General features: G+C 50.1%; 1 protein-coding gene across 1 annotated transcript; it reads left to right on the top strand.

The window, feature by feature from the left end:
- The first annotated feature begins 362 nt into the window (after positions 1-362).
- On the top strand, positions 363-5,200 carry LOC119922500 (putative olfactory receptor 14L1). The gene is made up of 4 exons (XM_038742289.1): positions 363-576; positions 1,533-1,585; positions 4,264-4,299; positions 4,610-5,200. Exons 1-4 carry the CDS (start codon positions 363-365, stop codon positions 5,198-5,200), a joined length of 894 nt encoding a protein of 297 aa, XP_038598217.1.
- The last annotated feature ends 16,832 nt before the right edge of the window (positions 5,201-22,032 follow it).

The following is a 22,032-nucleotide window of genomic DNA, read 5'->3' as shown; positions in this document are numbered from 1 at the left end:
TTCAGCTGGTCCAGGCCGCCCTGTTCCTCCTGGTCTACATGGCTGCCCTGACGGGGAATTTCCTCATCATCGCCGTCACTGCCCTCGACCGACGCCTCCACACCCCCATGTACTTCTTCCTCAGGAACCTGTCCGTCCTCGACCTCTGCCACACCTCCGTCACCATCCCCAACTCCGTCGTCAACTCCCTGACCAACAGCAGATCCATCTCCTTGGTGGGCTGTGTCCTCCAAGTGTTTTTCTTTGTGTCTTTGGCATCTGCTGAGCTGGCCTTCCTCATGGCGATGTCGTACGACTGCTACGTGGCCATCTGCCTCCTCCTGAGCTACGAGGTCGTCATGAGCAGAGGGGGTCTTGGGAAGATGGCGGCCGCCGCCTGGCTCAGCGGGGGCCTCTCCGGCCTCATGTACACGGCCACCATCTTCTCCGGGCCCTTCTGCGGGTCCAACACGATCCGCCAGTTCTTCTGCAACGTCCCCCAGCTCCTGGCACTCTTTGACCCCAATGTGATCCTCCGAGAACTGGCATTCTCGGTCTTCATTTTGAGTCTCTGCTTCTTCTGCTCGTCATCGTCTCGTACACTCACATCTTCTCGGCCGTGCTGAAGATCCGCTCGGTTTGGGGCCGGTCTCGATCCTTTTCCCCCTGCCTGCTGCACCTCGCCGTGTTCTCCATTTCCCTCTTATCCAGTGCTTTGGACTTTCTGAATGCGAGGTGGAACGGTTCTCCGTTTCTTGACCTACTTCTGTCCGTGATTTATTCCGTGGTTCCCTCTGCCCTGAACCCTGTCATCTGAGGAACAGGGACCTGAAGGCCGCCCTGGGGGCCATTTTGAGTGGACTGTTGTTCACCTAGCGATAAGTGTACTCTTGCTCATAGATCAATCAGTGGTATTTATTGAGCCTGTACCGTGTGCAGAGCTCTGTACTAAACCCTTGGGAGAGCTGGTGCTTAGTACAGTGGCTGCCACATAGCTAGCACGTAACAAACACAATTATTCATCAGTGAGGAGACATTTGTGTGATGGAATCACTGATCTTACAAAACTCCAATCAATTACTTCTCTATCTGGGTGGGTGTTCCCTTGCTCTGTTCTTTCATTGAACCTCTGGGCTTCTGGGCACCAAGCTCAGATCGACAGCCCCAAACTCACATCCCCATCGTCCTCGAATCTGGGCTACAGAAGGACCGATTCCATTGTTTTGTACAGTGGGACTAATTAAAGTCTGATTTCCCCATCCCATCCCTCAGGACTTCCTCTCATCCCAGGGTTCCCAGAGCCCTGAACGCTAGAAAAGCAAAGGACCCGATCCTTATACCCTCAAAAAACTCTTGACACTTATTACCCATCATCCCCGTCTCTCAGTCTTTCAACTCAGATCCAAGTCAATCACACAGCTCTCCGACCTGTTCCAACGTCGCGGGAGACTGGAACGAAGTCGGTCTTCGTTCCCTTGGATTTCCATTCCCCCTCAACTGAGGGGCATAAATCTCTCTTCCTGTTTCCATATCCTTGATCTCCATTTCTATAGGTAAAGTCGCTGAGCGAAAGGGGGAGGAGGAGATCTGTGAATTAGAGATCTCGGTACCCAGTGAGGTCACGGGGGAATAACGGAAGGATTCAGGAGGGTCAGATTGACGATTCTCTCGTGTTTCCTCGCAGGCCGTGCCGTGAGGTACGTTTTTTCTTATCTTCACGGTGCCACGAGTGAGGAGGCAAAAAGACCCTTTCTGCCCACTTGTCCTGAGATGCCAAGGCCCAGTGAGAGCCTTTCAGATCCAAGGTGAAGTATTAGAACAGTGCTTGGCACATACTAGGCGCTTAACAAATGCTATCATTATTATTATTATTATCAAACAGACGTCACATTGCGAGAGGTGCCACGTCTGAATGATAGCATTTATTAAGCACTTACTATGTGCAAAACACTGTTCTAACCGCTGGGGAGGTTACAAGGTGATCAGGCTGTCCCACGGGGGGCTCACAGTCTTAGTCCCCAATTTACAGATGAGGTAACTGAGGCGCAGAGAATTTAAGTGACTTGCCCAAGTCACACAGCTGACAATTGGTGGACCCGGCATTTGAACCCATGACCTCTGACTCCAAAGCCCGGGCTCTTTCCACTGAGCCACGCTGCTTCTCCATCACGTCAACCACCTGTCCATCTCAGTACTCTTCCTCTGACAATAGCAACAGGCTGCATAGAAAGAGCGTGTGATACTAAATTTCTTAACCCCTATCTCAATGAATCAATCCATCAGTGATATTTATTGAGTGTTTACTCTGGGCAGAGACTGCATTAAGTGCTTGGGAGAGTACGGTACAGAAGGAGTCCACAAGGAGCTTACAGTCTAGAGGAGGAGATGGACATTATTATAAAGTCAATGAATTATGGATACGAACATAAGTGCTGTGGGGCTCAGGGAGGGGTGAATATTGGAAGCAAATCTAAGTGCAAGGGTGTGGGACAAGAGGAGAGGAGGGCCTAGTTGGGGGAGGTCTCTTGGAGGAGATGTGCCTTCAAGAAGGCTTTGAAGGTGGGGAGAGCTTTCGTCTGTCGGATATGAAGAGGGAGGGACGTGGGCAACAGCTCAGCGGTGAGCTGGACTAGACTGATATCTCAAAGAACGATCCCCGTGTCATCCCATCAGCCAATTTAGCACTAGTATGTTCATCTGTATAACACATTTCTTATTCGTTCATTCCTACTTTTCAGAAGGGTTTTATGTAAGCTTTGACTCCTGTTCCTGTGGTGCAAATTCAAGTTGTATTGGCCTGCCTCACTAGCTTATCAACTTTCAAGGATAGGAGTGAATTCTGTTCATTCATTCATTCATTCACTCATTCAATCGTATTCATTGAGAACTTACTGTGTGCAGAACACTGTACTAAGCGCTTGGGAAGTACAAATGGGCAACATATAGAGAAGGTCCCTACCCAACAACGGGCTCACAGTCTAGAAGGGGGAGACAGACAACAAAACAAAACAAATCTGTTGCTCCCAGATTCCTCCCAGTATCCAAGTACAGTGCCCTGAACTCAGTAAACCCTCCGGACCTCAGTTATCCCATCTGTGAAATGGGGATGAAGACTGTGAACCCCATGTGGGACAGGGACTGTGTCCAGCCTGATTAGCCTGTATTTACCCCAGTGCTTAGCACACACAGTCCTTAAGACCTACCATTAAAATGATAAACATCCATAACATTGACGGTGGTGGTGAAAAATATCTAGAACATTTACCTAGCCGCCACCCATTTTCTCTTGGGAAACCCAGCAACAATTCGTCCAAGTCTCACTGGACTTATTATTAATGATTATGATTATTATATTTGTGAAGTGCTTACTATGAGTCAAGCACTGTTCTAAACGCTGGGGGAGATACAAGTTCATCAGGTTGGACACAGTCCCTGTCCCACATGGGGCTCAGTCTTACTCCAGCGCTTAGAACAGTGCTTTGCACATAGTAAGCGCTTAACAAATACCATTATCATTATTATTATTATTATTAATCTCCATTTTACAGATGAGGTCACTGAGGCACAGGGGTTGTGATTTGTTCAAGGTAACCCAGCAGACAGAAATTATCTGTAATTTAATTTATTTGTATTGATAGCTGTCTCCCCCACTCCAGCCCTTAAGTTTCCTGTGGGCAGGGAATGTGACATATTTTTGTTGCATTGTGCTCTCCCAAGTGCTTAGTACAGTGCTCTGCACACAATAAGCTCTCAATAAATATGATTGAATGAATAAATGAATGTATGTCAGGTGGCAGAGGCATGATTAGAATTCTGATCTTCTAAATCTCAGGCCCCCGCTCTTTCCACTAGGCCACACAGATTCATGCTCAAATACTATTTATTGGTTGACCTGAGTCTTTGACACATTCCACACTCAATTAAGGAATTCACATTCCCCGGGCAAAGTTTAGGGGAAACCATGTCCAGTGAGGAAAAACGGATTTGTGTAGCGTTTGTGTTGTTATGGTACACAGTGCAGGCGAGTTCCCAGACTCCCTCTGGCATTGGCTAGGAGGTGCTAGACTGTAAGCTCGTTGTGGGCAGGAAATGTGTCCTTTTTTTGTTTGAGTGTATTCTTTCAAGTGCTTAGAACATTGCTCCACATGCAGTAAGCGCTTCATAAATACGAGTGATTGATTGACGCCCCCATCAACTTATTTGGCAGGGATCCCGTGTGTAGTGTATTTTGGTAGCTACCGACGAGACCGTTCAGCCATGCCGCTTCGTCCCATTTTCTTTCAGGGCACTGACGAGACGGCCCTGGATAATCGCACGGCAGTGAGGGAATTCCTCCTGCTGGGATTCTCGGAGGTCCAGAAGCTGCAGCTGGTCCAGGATGCCCTGTTCCTCCTGGTCTACCTGGTGGCCCTGACGGGGAATCTCCTCATCATCGCCGTCACCGCCCTCGACCGACGCCTCCACACCCCCATGTATTTCTTCCTCAGGAACCTGTCCGTCCTCGACCTCGGCCTCAACTCCATTATCGTCCCCAACTCCGTCGTCAACTCCCTTACCAACAACAGATCCATCTCCTTGGTGGGCTGTGTCCTCCAAGTGTTTTTTTTGTGTGTCTTTGGCATCTGCCTAGCTGGCCTTCCTCAAGGCGATGTTGTACGACCGCTACGTGGCCATCTGCCTCCCCCTGAGCCACGAGGTCATCACGAGCGGAGGGGGCCTTGGGAAGATGGCGGCCGCCTCCTGGCTCAGCGGGGGCCTCTCCGGCCTCATGTACACGGCTACCATCTTCTCCGTGCCCTTCTGCGTGTCCAACGTGATCTGCCAATTCTTCTGCGACGTCCTCCAGCTCCTGGCGCTCTCTGACCCCAGTGTGATCGTCCTAGAAGTCGGGGTCACAATATCCGCTGTTAGCCTTGCCTTCCTCTTTTTGGCCTCCAGCATCGTCTCTTACATGTACATCTTCCGGGCCGTGCTGAGCTTGCCGGCCGCAGAGGTCCGGGCCAAAGCCTTCCCCACCTGCCTGCTCCACCTTGCCATCGTGACTTTCTTTGTCTCCACGGGTGGCTTCGCCTACCTTAATCCAAAAGGTTCTCCCGTCCTTGACCTGCTTCTGTCGTTGTTCTATGCCGTAATGCCTCCGTCCATGAACCCTCTGATCTACAGCCTGAGAAACAAGGACATGAAGTCTACTTTGTGGAAAATTCTGGGTGGAAAATTGTGAACCTAGAGGAAAATGTCCTATTATTTTTAAGAGATTCTGTCTTTCATCCTATCATTCTCTCCACCTCTAGATTGTAAACTCGTTGTAGGCAGAGAACATAACTACCCAATCCGTTGCATTGTCCTCTCCAAAGTGCTTAGTAATAATAATAATAATATTAATGGTATTTGTTAAGTGCTTATTATGTGTCAAGCACTGTTTTAAGCACTGGGATAAATACAAGGTTATCAGGTTGTCCCACGTGGGGCTCACAGTCTTAATCCCCATTTGACAGTTGAGGTAACTGAGGCCCAGAGGAGTGAAGTGACTTGCCTAAAGTCACACAGCTGACAAGTGGTGGAGTGGGGATTAGAAGCCACGACCTCTGTCTCCCAACCCTTGCTCTTTCCACTGAACCATGCTGCATCACAGTAAGAGCTCAATAAATACCACTGATTGATTAGCCTGTAAGCTCTTTTTGGCAGGGAATGTATCTAAAAGCTCTGTTGTATTATACTCCCCTAAGTGATTAATTCAGTGTTCTGCACACAGTAAGAGCTCAGTAAATACAATTGATTAATTCCTCTAGACTGTAAGCTCCTTGTGGGCAGGGAATGTGTCTTCCAACTCTGTTGTATTATATTCTCCCAAGCACTTAGTAAAGGGCTCTGCATATAGTAAGTGCTCAATAAATACTATTGTTTGATTGATTGATTGATTGATTGATTGATCATCTTAAAACCTGTCCCAAGCCGAAACTCCATTCCACGCTGCCTTATTTCAAGGTCAGGGATACTTTTTATGGTATTTGTTAAGCACTCACTATGTGCCAAGCACTTTCCTAAACCCCAGGGTAGATACAAACTAATCAGTTTAGACACAGTCCCTAGCTGATACAGGGCTCACAGTCGAAGTAAGAGGGAGCAAAATTTAATCCCCATTTTTCTCTGAGGCACAGAGAAGTGAAGTAACCTGTCCAAAGTCATATATGGCAGAATCAGGATTAGAACCCAGATCCTCTGACTCCAGGCCTGTGTTCTTTCCACTGTTTCTCCTTGTTAGGGTGTCCTTTGCAATTCAACTCAACACCTTGATAGGTATTCCTGCCAACACAAGGTAGTCATGATCTTGACGACCTGCTTGTTATCAACAAGTTGTGTTGCGTCAACCCTTGTTTCTGTGCTCTGCTTACTCTTTTGTACTCTCCCAGGTGCTCAGTATAACGCTTTGCAACAACTGCTCAATAAACACCATTGATTAAATGTTTAATAATTCCACCAATAATGATAATAATTTACAGCACTTAGAACAGTGCTGTAAGCACTTAGCAAATACCACCATTATTATTACAGATAGATTGATTACCGTATGCAGGAATCATGTCTAGTTACTCTACTGTATACTCTGAAGAGGTTAGGACAGTGCTCTGCACAGCAAGCACTAAAAAAGAGCATTGCATGAGGGAATTGTAAACTCTCTGAGGTCCAGAATCTCATCTAAGTTTTCTATCTTACTTTTCCAAACACTTAGTACCGTGTTCTGCACGGAGGAAGAACTCAGTAATTCTCACCAATTCATTTACTGATTAAACAATTGAGCTTGAGGTTGAAGATCCGTACATCCACGAGTGTTCAGTATGGGTATAAACAGATATTGAACTGCATGATGTGAAGATGGGGTAATATGGTGCCTATAAATAAACAGAGAATAGAGGTGTAGAACACTGACACCAGCAGGTCTCAGGGTCGGGGGGAGTCCGAGAGCAGTTTGAGGCGGGTGACGATCACAGTTGAGACAAAAAGAGCCATTTGGTATTGGTATCGAACAGTCCTTCTCACTTCGTAAGCGCTTCACAAATACCATACTTATTGATTATGATTATTATGATTATTAAGAGCTAGGGCAGTTACAAGATAATCAGGCCAGACTCACCTCTGTCCCACGAGGGATTCACAGTCAAGGCAGGAGGGAGAACAGATACTGAATCCCCATTTGGCAGATGAGAAAGTTGAGGCACAGGGAGTGAAAAACTGGGGGGGGGGGCAGAGACCTGAGTTCTAATCCTGGTTCCACCCCATGCCTACTGTGTGACCTTGGGCAAGTCACTTAACATATCAGTACTTCAGTTTCCTCATCTGTAAAATGGGGATTCAATCCCTGTTCTCCCTTCCCCTTCCCCTGTGAGCCCCAAGGGAACAGGGACGGTGTCCAACATGATTTTGTTGTATCTACCCCTGCGTTTAATATGGAATATCATATCGTTCTCTCCCAAGTGCTTAGTACAGTGTTCTGCACAGAGTAAGTGCTTGATAAATACCATTGATCCAATGATTGACGTATGACCCCATTAGAGAATCCAGAGCAGACACCACGTGTGTTGTATGAAGGAGCCACGGAGAAGGTCTCTCTGAGATGGGGCAGACACTGTTTCAGGAGAAGCAGAGGACCCCTTTATCCCTTGGGAGAAAATTTCCCCCCTTCTATCTTCCCCCGGGCGGCCTTCATGTCCCTGTTCCTCGGGCTGTAGATGAGAGGGTTCAGGGTGGGAGGCAACACGGCGTAGAACACGAACAACAGCAGGTCCAGGGTAGAGTGGGAGTCCGAGAGCGGTTTGAGGTGGGTGACGAGCACAGTTGAGACAAAAAGAGCCACCTTACTGATGGTGATAATAATAATAATAAATGGTATTTGTTAAGTGATTAGTATGTGACAGGCACTGTTCTAAGCGCTGGGGTCAACACAAGATAATCGGGTTGGATACACCCCCTGCCCTACCTAGGGCTCAAAGTCTTAATCTCCGTTTCAAAGATGAGGGAACTGAGTCACGGAGGATTGAAATGACTCATTCCAGGTCACACAGCAGGCAAGTGGCAGAGTCGGGATGATAATAATAATAATAATAATAATAATGTTGGTATTTGTTTAGCGCTTACTATGTGCCATTCACTGTTCAAGGCGCTGGGGGGATACAAGGTAATCAAGGTTGTCCCACGTGGGGCTCACAATCTTCATCCCCATTTTACAGATGAGGGAACTGAGGCACAGAGAAGTGAAGTGACTTTCACAATGTCACACAGCTGACAAGTGGCAGAGCAGGGATTAGAACCCATGACATCTGACTCCCAAGCCCGGGCTCTAGTCCTTCAGACTCCCAGGCCCGGGCGCTATCCATTAGGCCACAATGCTTCTGCCTAATTATGTTGGCTGAGCAGGACGCAGAGGGTATCCCCACGGGGAAACTCTCACTTAATCCACCGGGATTGTGGGTCATTGCTGCCCAGAATTCAGCTGGGGGGAATTTAGTTTCTCCTAACACCCTGAATGGGTCTCCTGCTCAAGGCTCCAGGGGGTAGAAGCTGCTTTTCCTTTGCTGGGGAGTGGGGCGAGCCATTCCTGAACATTCTCAGAGGGTCCCGGGATGCTTCTGAGGCTTTATCCTTCCCAGAGATCTCCATCGGGCCTTACTCACGGACAAGAGAAAGCCTAATCCCAGCCTCGGGACCGAGGAGCTGAGTTTCGGTACAGGAGGGAAGGAGAGGAAAAAAGGGGCAAAGTTTGGAGTGTGTGTGAGTATCTGTGTGTTTGTGGTAGCGGAGAGTTCAAGGGATCAACCAAATGACCAGTGTATTTATTGTGAGCTTACTGCTTGTTTCAACAAAAACGTAGTGGAAAAAGCCCGGGCTTCGGAGTCAAAAGTCGTAGATTCTAATGCTGGCTCTGCCACTTATCAGCTGTGTGACTCTGGGCAAGTCACTTCTCTGTGCCCGTTACCTCATCTGGAAAACGGGGATTAAGACTGTGAGCTCCACGTGGGACAACCTGATAACGTTGTATCTACCCCAGCGCTTAGAACGGTGCTTGGCAAATAGTAAGTGCTTAACAAATACCATCATCATCATCATCATTATTATTATTATTATTATTATTATTATTATTATTATTATTATTATTATTATTATGCCTTCCCACTCCTCAAGAACCTGCAGGGTTGCCCATCCACCTCCACATTAGACAGGAACTCCTCACCATCGGTTTATCATTATTATTATTAATAATAATAATAATAATAATAATAATAACAATGACGGCATTTGTTAAGCACTTACTATGTGCCAAGCACTGTTCTAAGCGCTGGGGAAGATACGAGGTAATCAGCATGTCCCACGTGGAACTCACAGACTTCATCCTCATTTTACAGATGAGGTGACTGAGGCCCAGAGAAGTGAAGTGAGTTGCCCAAAGTCACACAGCTGAGAAGTGGCATAGCGGAGGTTAGAACCCACGACCCCTGACTCCCAAGCCCGGGCTCTTTCCACTGGGCCACACTGCTTCTCTGCTGAGCCACGCTGTTTAAGATACTCAATCAGCTCACCCCCTCCTACCTCACTTCTCTGACCACCTACTCCAGCCCAGCCCACTCACTCTGCTCCTCTAGCTTCAGTTTACTCACTGGGCCCCGATCTCGTCTATCTCGCCACCGACTCCTTCCCCACAACCTCCCCCTCACCTGAAACTCTCTCCTCCCTCCTCCAAATAGGCCAGACCACCACTGTCTCCACATTCAAAGCGTATCAAGGTCACCTCTCCTCCATGAGGCCTTCCCCAGTTAAGCCCTCTTTTTCTCTTCTCCCTCTTCCTTCCATTCATTCCATTCATTCAATCGTATTTATTGAGCACTTACTGTGTGCAGAGCACTGTACAAAGCGGTTCCACGTGGTTTGCGCACTTGAATCTGTGACCTTTGGACATTTGGCGTTCGCCCCACTCCCAACCCCACTTATAGGCTGTGTGACACTGGACGAGTCAAAAAGCAGAAGCGGCGTGGCTCACTAGAAGGATCCCGGGCTTGGGAGTCAGAGATCGTGGGTTCTAATCCCGACTCTGCCACTGTCAGTTGTGTGACTTTGGGCAAGTCACTTCACTTCTCTGTACCTCAGTTGCCTCATTTGTAAAATGGGGATGTAGACTGTGAACCCACGTGGGACAACCTGATGATCTTGTATCTACTCCAATCAATCAATCAATCAATTTGTATTTATTGAGCGCTTACTGTGTGCAGAGCACTGTACTAAGCGCTTGGGAAGTACAAGTTGGCAACATATAGAGACAGTCCCTACCCAACAGTGGGCTTGCAGTCTAAAAGGGGGAGACAGAGAACAAAACCAAACATACTAACAAAATAAAATAAATAGAATAGATATGTACAAGTAAAATAAATAAATAAATAAATAGAGTAATAAATATGTACAAGCATATATACATATATACAGGTGCTGTGGGGAAGGGAAGGAGGTAAGACGGGGGGATGGAGAGGGGGAGAGGAAGGAAGGGGCTCAGTCTGGGAAGGCCTCCTGGAGGAGGTGAGCTCTCCTAGGGCCTTGAAGGGAGGAAGAGAGCTAACTTGGCAGATGGGCAGACGGAGGGCATTCCACGCCCGGGGATGACGTGGGCCGGGGGTTGACGGCGGGACAGGCGAGAACGAGGCATGGTGAGGAGATTAGTGTCAGAGGAGCAGAGGGTGCGGGCTGAACAGTGCTTAGCACACAGTAAGCGCTTAACAAATACCATTATCATCGTCGTCACCTCACCTCTCTGCTCCTCTGTTTCCTCATCTGCACAGTGGGGATTCAATCCCTGTTCTCCCTCCTACTTATATTGGGGGTCCCTTGTAGGGCCTGATGACCTTGTCTCACCGAGGCTTCGATAGCTTAGCTGGTAGAGTGGAGGACTGTAGGGCGCTGGTTCGAATCCGGGTTGAAGGACTCGTCGTTTTTGAGAAACGGCGTGGTTTAGTGTCAAGAGCCCGGGCTTGGAGTCAGAGGTCATGGGTTCTAATCCCAAGCAGCATGGCTAAGTGTCAAGAGCCCCGGCTTGGGAGTCAGAGGTCGTGGGTTCTAATCCCGACTCTGCCACTTGTCTGCTGGGTGACCTTGGGCAAGTCACTTCACTTTTCTGGACCTCAGTTCCCTCATCTGGAAACTGGGGATGAAGACTGTGAGCCCCACGTGGGATAACCTGATGACCTCTTATCTCCCCCAGCGCTTAGAACAGTGCCTGGGACATAGTAAGTGCTTAACAAATGCTATCATTATTATTATCATTAATAATATTTATTGAATACTCACTATGTGCAGAACACTGTACTTACAACAGTGTTTGGCACATAGTAAACGCTTCACAAATACCACAATAATTATTATTAGCTCCATCTGGTGTATGGTTTAACTTTTCTGGATAGCATGGCCTCATGGAAAGAGCAGGGGATGGAAGACAGAGAACCTGGGATCTAATCCCAGCTTGGCCACTTGTCTGCTGTGTGATCTTGGGCAAGTAATAATAGTAATAATAATAATAATAATAATAATAATAATAATAATAATAATAATAATAATAGTATTTGCTAAGCGCTTGCTATGTGCAAAGCACTGTTCTAAGCGCTGGGGGAATACAAGGTGATCAGGTTGTCCTACGTGGGGCTCACAACCTTAATCCCCATTTTACAGATGAGGTAACTGAGGCACAGAGAAGTTAAGTGACTTGCCCAAAGTCACACAGCCGATAAGTGGTGTTGTAAGAGCTGGGGGGATACAAGGTGATCAGGTTATCCCCCGTGGGACTCACAGTCTTAATCCTCATTTTACAGATGAGGGAACTGAGGCACAGAGAAGTGAAGTGACTTGCCCAAAGTCACATAGCTGACAATTGGCAGAGCCAGTATTTGAACCCATGACCTCTGACTCCAAAGACCGGGATCTTTCCACTGAGCCAAGCATGCTGGATTACGGATCGCATATGAGTACTGTGGGAAGGCTTCCGTGCATAAGGCTTAATCAGGGAAGGCCTCTTGGAGGATATATAACCTTCCCGAAGAGACAGGGTCTGAGAGAGGAGAAGATCAAGAACTGGTTTGCGAATCAGGGCCCGTGACAGGAAAAGATTAGGGATGGGTCCATAAATCAGGGTCTGAGAGAGGAAAAGATCAGGGAAAGATCTGGGAATCAGGATCTGAGAGAAGAGAAAATCAGCAAAAGTTCTTGGAATCAGGGTCCAAGAGAGGAGAAGATCAGGGATTAGAGAAGCGGCGTGGTTTAGTGGGTTTGGGAGTCAGAGGTCGTGGGTTCTAATCCCGGCTCTGCCACTTATCCGCTATGTGACCTTGGGCAAGTCACTTCTTGTAGACCGTAAGCTTGTGTGGGCAGGGAATGTGTCTCTTATATTGTTATCCCATACTCTCCTAAGTGCTTAGTACAGTGCTCTGCACACAGTATGTGGTCAATAAATATGATTGACTGGCTGACTACTGTCCCATATGCTTAGTACAGTACCTGGCTCGTCATAAGCGCTTGACAAATACCATTAAAACCCTCAAAATATACAGGCTATACACACAGTAAGTTTTCAAGAAATACTATTGATTGATTGATTGATTCTGTCATATTTTCCCACACCCTGCCCTGAAAAACCTTCCCTCTTCACATCTACCATGTCATGTCAAATCCCTCCTGAAGGCTTACCTCCTCAAGGAGGCTTTCCCAGACTAAGCCCCCCTTTTTCTCAGCTCCTTCTCCCCTCCATCGCCCCGATTCACTCCCTTAGCTCTACCCCTCTTCCCACCCCGTGGGGAGCATGGGAAAGATAGGGAGTATGTGCACACAAACCGTACCCAACGGCTCAAAGCCAAACAGACTCAACAACAGGAGATAAAGGGACCAGGGCAAGAAAAACAAGCTTGCACCTGCAAAGCTCGGAGGCAACCTCAAGGCCATATCCACAGCCAGCAATGGTTGGCAACGGGTGGCTGGGGGCCAGCCAGAGCAAACGCTTCGTGATGGACAGAGCTGTTGCTAGGCTAGTGGCTGGAGGGTGGCGAGTGAGTGTGCTACATGGCCTGAGAAAATCCTGCCCCCGGGCAACGGGGGGTATAAGAGACGAACAAGACAAGGGGGGTGCAAGCACGCACGCAGCTCACACGCACACACAGGTGCCCTCTCTTCCTCCCTTTCTCTCTCTCTCTCTTTCCCTCTCTCTTCATTAACCATGTAATCGCTGATAGCAAATAAACGGCAACCAAGCTTTGGACCTCTGGCTGACTCTTCCTGGTGTGAACGCGCGGCCTGCGTCCGGAGACGTCCGAAGACCCGGAAAGGGTAAGAACCCGAGAGTTGCCCCCGAAACCCCGGGGAGCAACGACTGGCGCCCAACGTGGGGCTCGGGTACCCCCATAGGGGAAGATCAGGGAGAGTGCCCCGTAGGCCTGGTAGCTAAAGGTCAGGCGGGAAGATAGGGACAGTACGATCGCTGCCCATATATAAGCCAGAAGATAAGGAATTGTACACCCGGCACTGTTACAAGATATTGAAAAGTAAAGGGGTAAAAATTGAGCTGAAAACAATAAGGGAATTTATAGGGAAGGTAACTATGACCTCCCCGTGGATACTTGATTCCGGGATCACGGAGGAGAGATGGGACGTTATTGGGGAACAGATGACGGCCTATGAAGACTCCCACCCGGGGGAGTTAAAGGACGTGGACTTTCTTATACACGGTATCCTCCGTGCGGCCTTTCAAGGGCCAGAGAGACTCGTTCGTAAGTTTGACGCGACCTGCCAGACTGACAAGGAGGAAGCGGGGCAGGAAAGAGGAGTACCAGGGGCTTCGGTCCCAGGAGCCACTTGGACTGAAGTCCGATGCCTGGCCCCAGTGGAAATCCGACCCGGGGACACTGTAAACGTCCCAATACAGCCCCTCCCCTGGAGGGCCCTAGTGGTGGGGCTTCGGACAAGGGCGGCAGGGGTCGTTCATACATCCGAACGGGGGGAAGGGCCCGGGAAGATTCCCCTCACCAACCATCATCCATATGGTATATACCTAGGATCGGGAATGGTCATTGCTCGCGCTACGCCCCTTGACCCCCCACCCCCTGATCCCCCGCCCCCAGCTATTGGAATAATACAGGAAATAACCCTTGATAAACCGTGGCGGACCCTCTTAGTTGAGGGAAAGCCCCTTAAAGGGCTTCTGGACACCGATCGCTCCGTTATTCAGGATTGCTGCTGGGCGGCGGAGTGGCCACTAGCAAACCACTCGATGGGGGTGCAAGGCGTAGGGGGACTGCAGGCCGCAAGAGAGGCGGGCCGTCCGTTGATTTGGTCCTGCCGGGGAAGGCAAGGTGCGTTCGTCCCTCTGTGCGTTCAAGGGCTCCGTATGAATCTGTGGGGTAGAGATGTGCTGCAGGGGCTGGGAGCCCACCTTATAGATGAAGCTGATCCTTTTTAGGTGGGGCCACTGGGTTCCGGGGCTTGTCCACACCCCCACTGGTATGGCTTCCACACCCGCCGGTATGGGTGGACCAGTGGCCCCTGACCAAGGACAAGCTGCAGGCACTGAGGGAATTAGTTGCGCTCCAATTTGCACAGGGGCACCTAGAGGAATCGTTCAGCCCCTGGAACGCCCCCGTATTCGTTATAAAAAAGAAAGCCGCAGGGAAGTGGCGCTTCCTCATGGATTTGAGAAAAATCAATGCGCTCATTGTGCCAATGGGACCCCTACAACCCGGATTGCCCTCCCCTAACATGATTCCAAAAACTCATCAGATCCGCGTCATAGACATTAAGGATTGCTTTTACAGCATCCCGTTACACCCTGACGACAGGGTGAAGTTTGCTTTTACTGTCCCGAGCCCGAATTTCGCGGAACCGGCACTCCGGTACCAATGGAAGGTGCTGCCACAGGGCATGTCTTGTAGTCCCACCATATGCCAGTGGTTCGTGGGGCAGATACTCGCCCCTTTCCGCAAGGAATTCCCAGGGGCGACGATCGTCCATTACATGGACGACATCCTTCTGGGTATGCCCGATCAAGGGCAGGTACAGACGCTCACCCGGCGAGTGGTGGCTGCCCTCGCAGCCCAGGGTTTATTCGTAGCACCCGAGAAGGTACAAGAATCGGCCCCGTACACGTACCTTGGGTTTGACGTCACCGAGACCCGGGTGACTCAAAGACCACCCCAAATTGACCCCCGAAAATATGTCACGTTAAACGATATGCAGGGTTTGGTAGGGAGGATTCAATGGATGCGCGCGAGAACGCCCATCCCCTCCGCCCTCATGCAACCCCTGTACGATCTCCTAAAAGGAGACCCCAATCTTAAATCGCACCGCGAATGGACGGAGTCCGCGAAAAGCGCACTCCGAGAAATCACACAGCGGTTGGCGGGTAGCCATACTTGTCGAGCTGAACCCCACCTCCCTATGGAGGTCACGATATTTCGGGAGGGTAGCCTTTTCGCGGCTATACACCAGGGGACCGAGATTCTCGAATGGTGTTATCCTCGAAACCCCTCCCGTGTTCTCCCAAAGGAGACTGAGCTTCTCGGTCGCTTTTGCCAGAACGCCATACAGCGGGTAGTGGCGCTTTCGGCCACTTACCCTATAGTCCATGTCGGGATAGCCATGGGAGACCTTGAGGCGATAGCCAGGGACAGCTTCCTGTGGGCCATGCTCTTACAGCAGGCCACCTTTACGGAACGCTCCCCGTTGACTCTTAGCCACTTATACGAGGGATCGGACATTCTGACCCCTCGGGTGATCTCCGATACTCCGGTCGGGGGAGACAATGTCTTTACGGACGCTACCAAGGAACACCGGGCGGCAGTTTTCAATCAGACCACCGGTGCCTTGTCGGTGCTCGACACGCCATACGGCTCGACTCAGCGGAATGAACTTTTCGCTATCATATGGGCAATGACTAACTACCCCCAGGCGATCAACATTATTTCGGATAGCCTGTATGCCGTTAATCTTGCCCGGCGAATCGAAACCTCCATACTTTTCGACAGGTACTCGGAGATTGGGAACATGATCTCTCAGCTTCAGGCTGCTGTAGCGGCTAGGGAATGTAAGGTATACCTCATGCACGTCCGTTCCCACACGGACGGACGAGGGCCGATCTTTGACGGCAACCGAACTGTGGATGCCAGCCTACACCCCACAGGGCCGTCACTAATGGGGCTGGATGCCGCGGCTGCGGCGCATAGGGAGTTCCATCTCCCGGCCACCTCGCTCCGTCGGCTGTACGGGGTCACTAGAGAGGAGGCCCGGTCTATTGTCCGGCGCTGTACTCGCTGTCTTCCATTCACCCCACGGCCGGCAGGGTCGACGGGTGTGAACCCCCGGGGGCTCACGCCCAACGAGCTGTGGCAAATGGATGTCACCCACTGGGGGACCTCCACGATTCATATGACCATTGACACCTTCTCCGGATTCATGCTGGCGACACGCCAAGCAGGAGAAGCCGCAAAACATGTGCAAAACCATTTGTACCATTGCTTTGCCACTATAGGCACACCCCAGGAGATAAAGACGGATAATGGCCCCTGCTATGTCTCCAAAGCCATGTCCCTCTTTTTCTCCTCCTTTGGCATCTCCCATGTTACCGGGATACCTTACAACCCTAACGGTCAAGGTATAGTGGAAAGGGCAAACAGGACGCTGAAAACTCTCCTGCAGAAGCAGGGGGTGGGGAAGCGGGTCACGCAGTACGCCCTAGACAAGGCAACGTACACCCATAACTTCCTATCTGTTGATCGGGAGACGGGACTCTCCCCCGCCATGCGGCAACTCTGCCACAGGCCCGCGACCGTGGAACCCCAGCGCCACCACCCGCACGCCCGCACTATGGGGCGAGCGATGTGGCGTACTGTGGAGGGCGATTGGCGCGGTCCTGATCCGGTACTAATTCGGGGTCGAGGATATGCTTGTATCTCCACAGGTGACGGCCCTGTTTGGATCTCCTCGCGACATCTCCGCCTCGTCGTGGAAGACGATGCCCGGCCGCAGGGGAAGTCCCTGCGCCCTGATTCCCCTCCTCCTCCCCCTCCTTCCCCTTCCCCTTCTTCTTCCCGGGGGCGCGGTGGGGAGGGAGGCCGGGACGTGGATTAACTGGACTGCTCTGGTAAATAGCCACCTGAAGGATGTTGAGGAGCAGAGCGGGGTTTGGAGGTGGGCCCTCCTCGCCAATGCGCCTTTGTTACGCATGGTCTCCTGGAGGGAGGACTCCCCCCAACTCTCATTTCAAGGGAATGTGACCAAGCTTACGGGCCAGCACCAGGGTCAGTCCCCAGACACTGACCAGCATGACATCCGTATTCGGGGCGCTATCTTGCGCAGCACTGGTCCCCCCATATGCTGGTACACCGGCAATGGGGCTTTCTCGGACCGGCCCGAGGTGACCCGATCTTGCTTGCGGTTGCTAAATTTTACTTCTACACTGGAAGTCGACATTCCCCAAGGTCAGGGGCATCCCACACACCGAAACCTTACCCTGCTGGGGATCCACGGCGCAATTCAGTGCACCCCCGGCGGCACAAACTCCAGCGAGGGAAGCGGGGGGTATTTTGGCCCTATCCGAAATGTGAGCTTGCTCCCCGGTCCCGGGAGAATGTGCGCCGAGGGTCGGGGTGGGGTTTGGATGCCTCTAACTGACTGTTCCACAGGCATATTCCGCTGTATTCCCCATAGTGATAACGGTACCCTCCTGCTCTCCTGGGATGCCCACATTGGGGACCGCACATATACAGAGGCGGCCGCCCCAGGGCTTTACGCGCTACCGTGGGGGACGCATCACCCCGGTCTCTGGAAAGCCTTTACTTCCCTGCGCTCCCCCACCGCGACCGTCCGGGTCCGCTCGTGCGCCTGCCCTGACGGGGCGACGTGCCAGGATTACCCTTTCTCAGTGTATCGTATTATTTTCCGTGAGGGTCTGAACGTTTCCCTGCACTTGCGGGGCAATTGTACCGACCATGATTATGTCTTTCAAGGGAACGCCCTTATCCCTGCCCCTTACGCGCTTATAGCCTGCCCAAGTACTGATCCCAGCTGGAACCTTACTGCCTCCCGGTCAGCTTATGGCGACTTTTCCTTGTCCAGCACGGGTTCCTCACGATGCGTCCTTATGTCTCAGGCGTGACCCATGACCACGGAGGGTGCGGCAGATTACGCCGTTTGGCTGGTCCGGCGGCCCCGCTACACCCTTATACCCGTTAAGTCTGCTGACCCTTGGTTTTCCCAGGCCTCCGACCATCGGTGGCACACCCTAGCGACCCGCTTGCGCGGCTTGCGCACCCGCAGGGAATTATTTGAGGCCATGCTGGGTATCGCGAACCTCGCGTTTTCCGCCTTCCAGGAATGGCAAATCCTGAATCTGTACGATCGGACTGGTTTCCTCGCGTCTCAGCTCTCGGCCTTCATGCACTCCACCCAACTGGCGTGGGGGGTTCAGCGTCACCTGGACGCTTCCCTGCAGCAGGAGCTGCTCGGCCTTGAGCACGTGATCGAGACGCTCGGCGACGAGGTTCGCCTCCTGTCCCTACGGCAGGCGGTGAAATGCGACTACCGGTATCGGCATGTCTGCGTGCTTCCGCTCCGATGCAACGCCACCGACTCTTCGTTCCCTGCCTCCTGGGACGGAGTGAAGAAACACATGGAGGGACTTTTCCTGGCCGCCAACGTGACCGGCGAGTTACAGGAACTGTGCCGCCTTATTGACGAGCTCAACGCCCAGTCGCTGCGCTTCCCCAAGGCTTGGGACGACCTAGGCCGCGGGGAGGACGCGGTGGAGGAACTTTGGGACTGGATTAAACGCGTGATGCCCGGGGGATTGGCCCCTTGGCTGGTCTCGGTCCTTGCCGCCACTGGGGGGGTTTTACTTTTGCTCATGTGCCTCCCGTGCCTCCTTCGTCTCTTTTGCTCCATTGTTGCCCGGGTGGTCCGCGAGCTTAAGGTCGAGATGCTCCCATTGCGCGGACGCCCTTAGCGGTCCCCGCCATAACGGGAGGGGGACACGTGGGGAGCATGGGAAAGATAGGGAGTATGTGCACACAAACCGTACCCAACGGCTCAAAGCCAAACAGACTCAACAACAGGAGATAAAGGGACCAGGGCAAGAAAAACAACCTTGCACCTGCAAAGCTCGGAGGCAACCTCAAGGCCATATCCACAGCCAGCAATGGTTGGCAACGGGTGGCTGGGGGCCAGCCAGAGCAAACGCTTCGTGATGGACAGAGCTGTTGCTAGGCTAGTGGCTGGAGGGTGGCGAGTGAGTGTGCTACATGGCCTGAGAAAATCCTGCCCCCGGGCAACGGGGGGTATAAGAGACGAACAAGACAAGGGGGGTGCAAGCACGCACGCAGCTCACACGCACACACAGGTGCCCTCTCTTCCTCCCTTTCTCTCTCTCTCTCTTTCCCTCTCTCTTCATTAACCATGTAATCGCTGATAGCAAATAAACGGCAACCAAGCTTTGGACCTCTGGCTGACTCTTCCTGGTGTGAACGCGCGGCCTGCGTCCGGAGACGTCCGAAGACCCGGAAAGGGTAAGAACCCGAGAGTTGCCCCCGAAACCCCGGGGAGCAACGCCACCCCACAGCACTTGGGTAATATGTACATATTTATAATTATATTTATTTATATCAACGATGTGTATAATAATAATAATTATTATTATAATAAAAATGATTTTGGGATTTGTTAAATACTTACTATGTGCAAAGCTCTGTGATGTGTATATATCACTAATTCTATTTATTTCTATTGATGCTATTGATGCCTGTTTACTTGTTTTGATGTCTGTCTCCCCCTTTCTAGACTGTGGACCGAGATTGTCTCTGTTGCTGAATTGTACTTCCAAACGCTTAGTGCAGTGCTCTGCACGCAGTAAGCGCTCAATAAATCCGATTGAATGAATACCAACTCTACTGTACTCTGCTTAGTAAAGCGTTCTGCATACAGTAAGTGCTCAGTAAATACCAGCGATTAATTGATTTAGGACCCTTTCTCAAACCCCCCTGCTCTCAACCCTCTCCGCTACTCTCCCACCCTTCCCAGCAGTATCCTCAGATGAGATCTCCTCCCACTTCTCAAGTGCTACTCCGGCCACCTGTGCTTCTGACCCCATTCCCTCTCATCTTGTGAAATCTCTCGCCCCTTCCCTCCTCCCCTCCTTAACTTCCATCTTCAACACCTATTTATTTACTTGTACATATTTACTATTCTATTTATTTTGTTAATGATGTGCATCTAGCTTTACTTCTATTTATTCTGATGCCTTGACACCTGTCCACATGCTTTGTTTTGTTGTCTGTTTCCCCTTTCTAGACTGTGAGCCCGTTGTTGGGTAGGGACCGTTTCTATATGTTTCCAACTTGTACTTCCCAAGCGCTTAGTACAGTGCTGTGCACACAGTAAGCGCTCAATAAATACGATTGAATGAATGGATAGGGAATGTGTCTACCTACTCTGTTTTATTGTATTCTCCCAAGCACTTAGCACAAACCTCTGCAAACAATAAGTACTCAATAAATGCGATTAACGATTTGGATGATTGGACCCACCCCTGTGGACAGCCCTGACCAGAAGTATTTCTTCAGTTACACCCCGTTACAGTTTTACAATGCTAGGGTGCTTTATGGATTTAGCTCCAGGGGTCATGGAGGGGTGTGGTTGGGGTTTGTTGAGGGGTGGGAGGGGAAGGGAAGCAGGGAAACAAGGAATAATTTTGAAAGCCAGGGAGTGGGGTGAGAGGGTTTAGAGGGAGAAAACTTGAAGTTCAGTGGATGAGGAAGGTCAGAGAGATAAAAAAAGGGGCAGGTTTAAATGCCATTGATTGATTAATTGATTGGCTACCCGATCGCCAGGTGGGGTCACGAGGGAAGAATGACAGGTGAATCAAAGGTGTTTGTTAATAATAATGACAATAATAATAGCAATAATAATAATGATAGTATTTGTTAAGCGCTTACTATGTCCTAAGCACTGGGGTAGATACAAGGTAATCTGGTTGTCCCACGTGGGGCTCACAGTCTTTCATCCCCATTTTATAGATGAGGTCACTGAGGCCCAGAGAAGTGAAGTGACTTGCCCAAAGTCACACAGCTGATAAGTGGTGGAGCCGGGTTTAGAACCAACGGCCTCTGACTCCCAAGCCTGGGCTCTTTCCACTGATCCATGTTGTTAAGCGCTTTCTATGTGCCAGACACTGTACTAAACGCTTGGGAGAGTACAATACAACATAATTAGTGGATATGCTCCCTGCTCTTCCTCCCCAGATTGCAAACTCATTATGGGTAGGGAACGTTTGTGCTTCTCTTGTTATGTGCTCTCCCAAGCGCTTAGGGCAGTGCTCTGTACATAATAACAATAATAATAATAATTAATAATAACAATAGTAATAATGGCATTCATTAAGCGCTTACTATGTGCAAAGCCCTGTTATAAGCGCTGGGGACGTTGTAAGGTGATCAGATTGTCCCACAGGGGTTCACAGTCTTAATCCCCATTTTACAGATGAGGTCACTGAGGCAGAGAGAAGTTAAGTGACTTACCCAAAGTCACACAGCTGACAATTGGCAGATCCGGAATTTGAACCCATGACCCAAAGCCCTAAGCTAAGCTTTACATAGTAAGCGCTCGATAAATACCATTGATTGATTGATTGCCCATAACAGGTTTACAGTCTAGACGGTGGGAAATACGGTGTTCTGCACACAGTATGTGCTCCATAAAATCCTTTGATTGATTTATATTTATATTTACATAGATGTCAATCTCCCCTCTAGACTGTAAGCTCATTTTGGGCAGGAAACAAGCCTACTTATTCTGTTGTATTGGACTCTCCCAAGCAATTAGTACAGTGCTCTGCACACAGTAAGTGCTCACTATATTCCATTGATTAACTGATTGACTGATAATTGACTGAATATACAATCCTGGATAATTTGGGTGAAAATATCATTGATAGAATTGTTCCTGAGGCAAAATCGATCCCAGGTCAAACTGTTTCGATTTCAGATGTTACTT

This window comes from Tachyglossus aculeatus, unplaced genomic scaffold (assembly GCF_015852505.1).
Source record: "Tachyglossus aculeatus isolate mTacAcu1 unplaced genomic scaffold, mTacAcu1.pri scaffold_105_arrow_ctg1, whole genome shotgun sequence".
Taxonomy (NCBI): Eukaryota; Metazoa; Chordata; class Mammalia; order Monotremata; family Tachyglossidae; genus Tachyglossus; species Tachyglossus aculeatus.
This window is presented reverse-complemented; position numbering and strand designations above follow the sequence as displayed.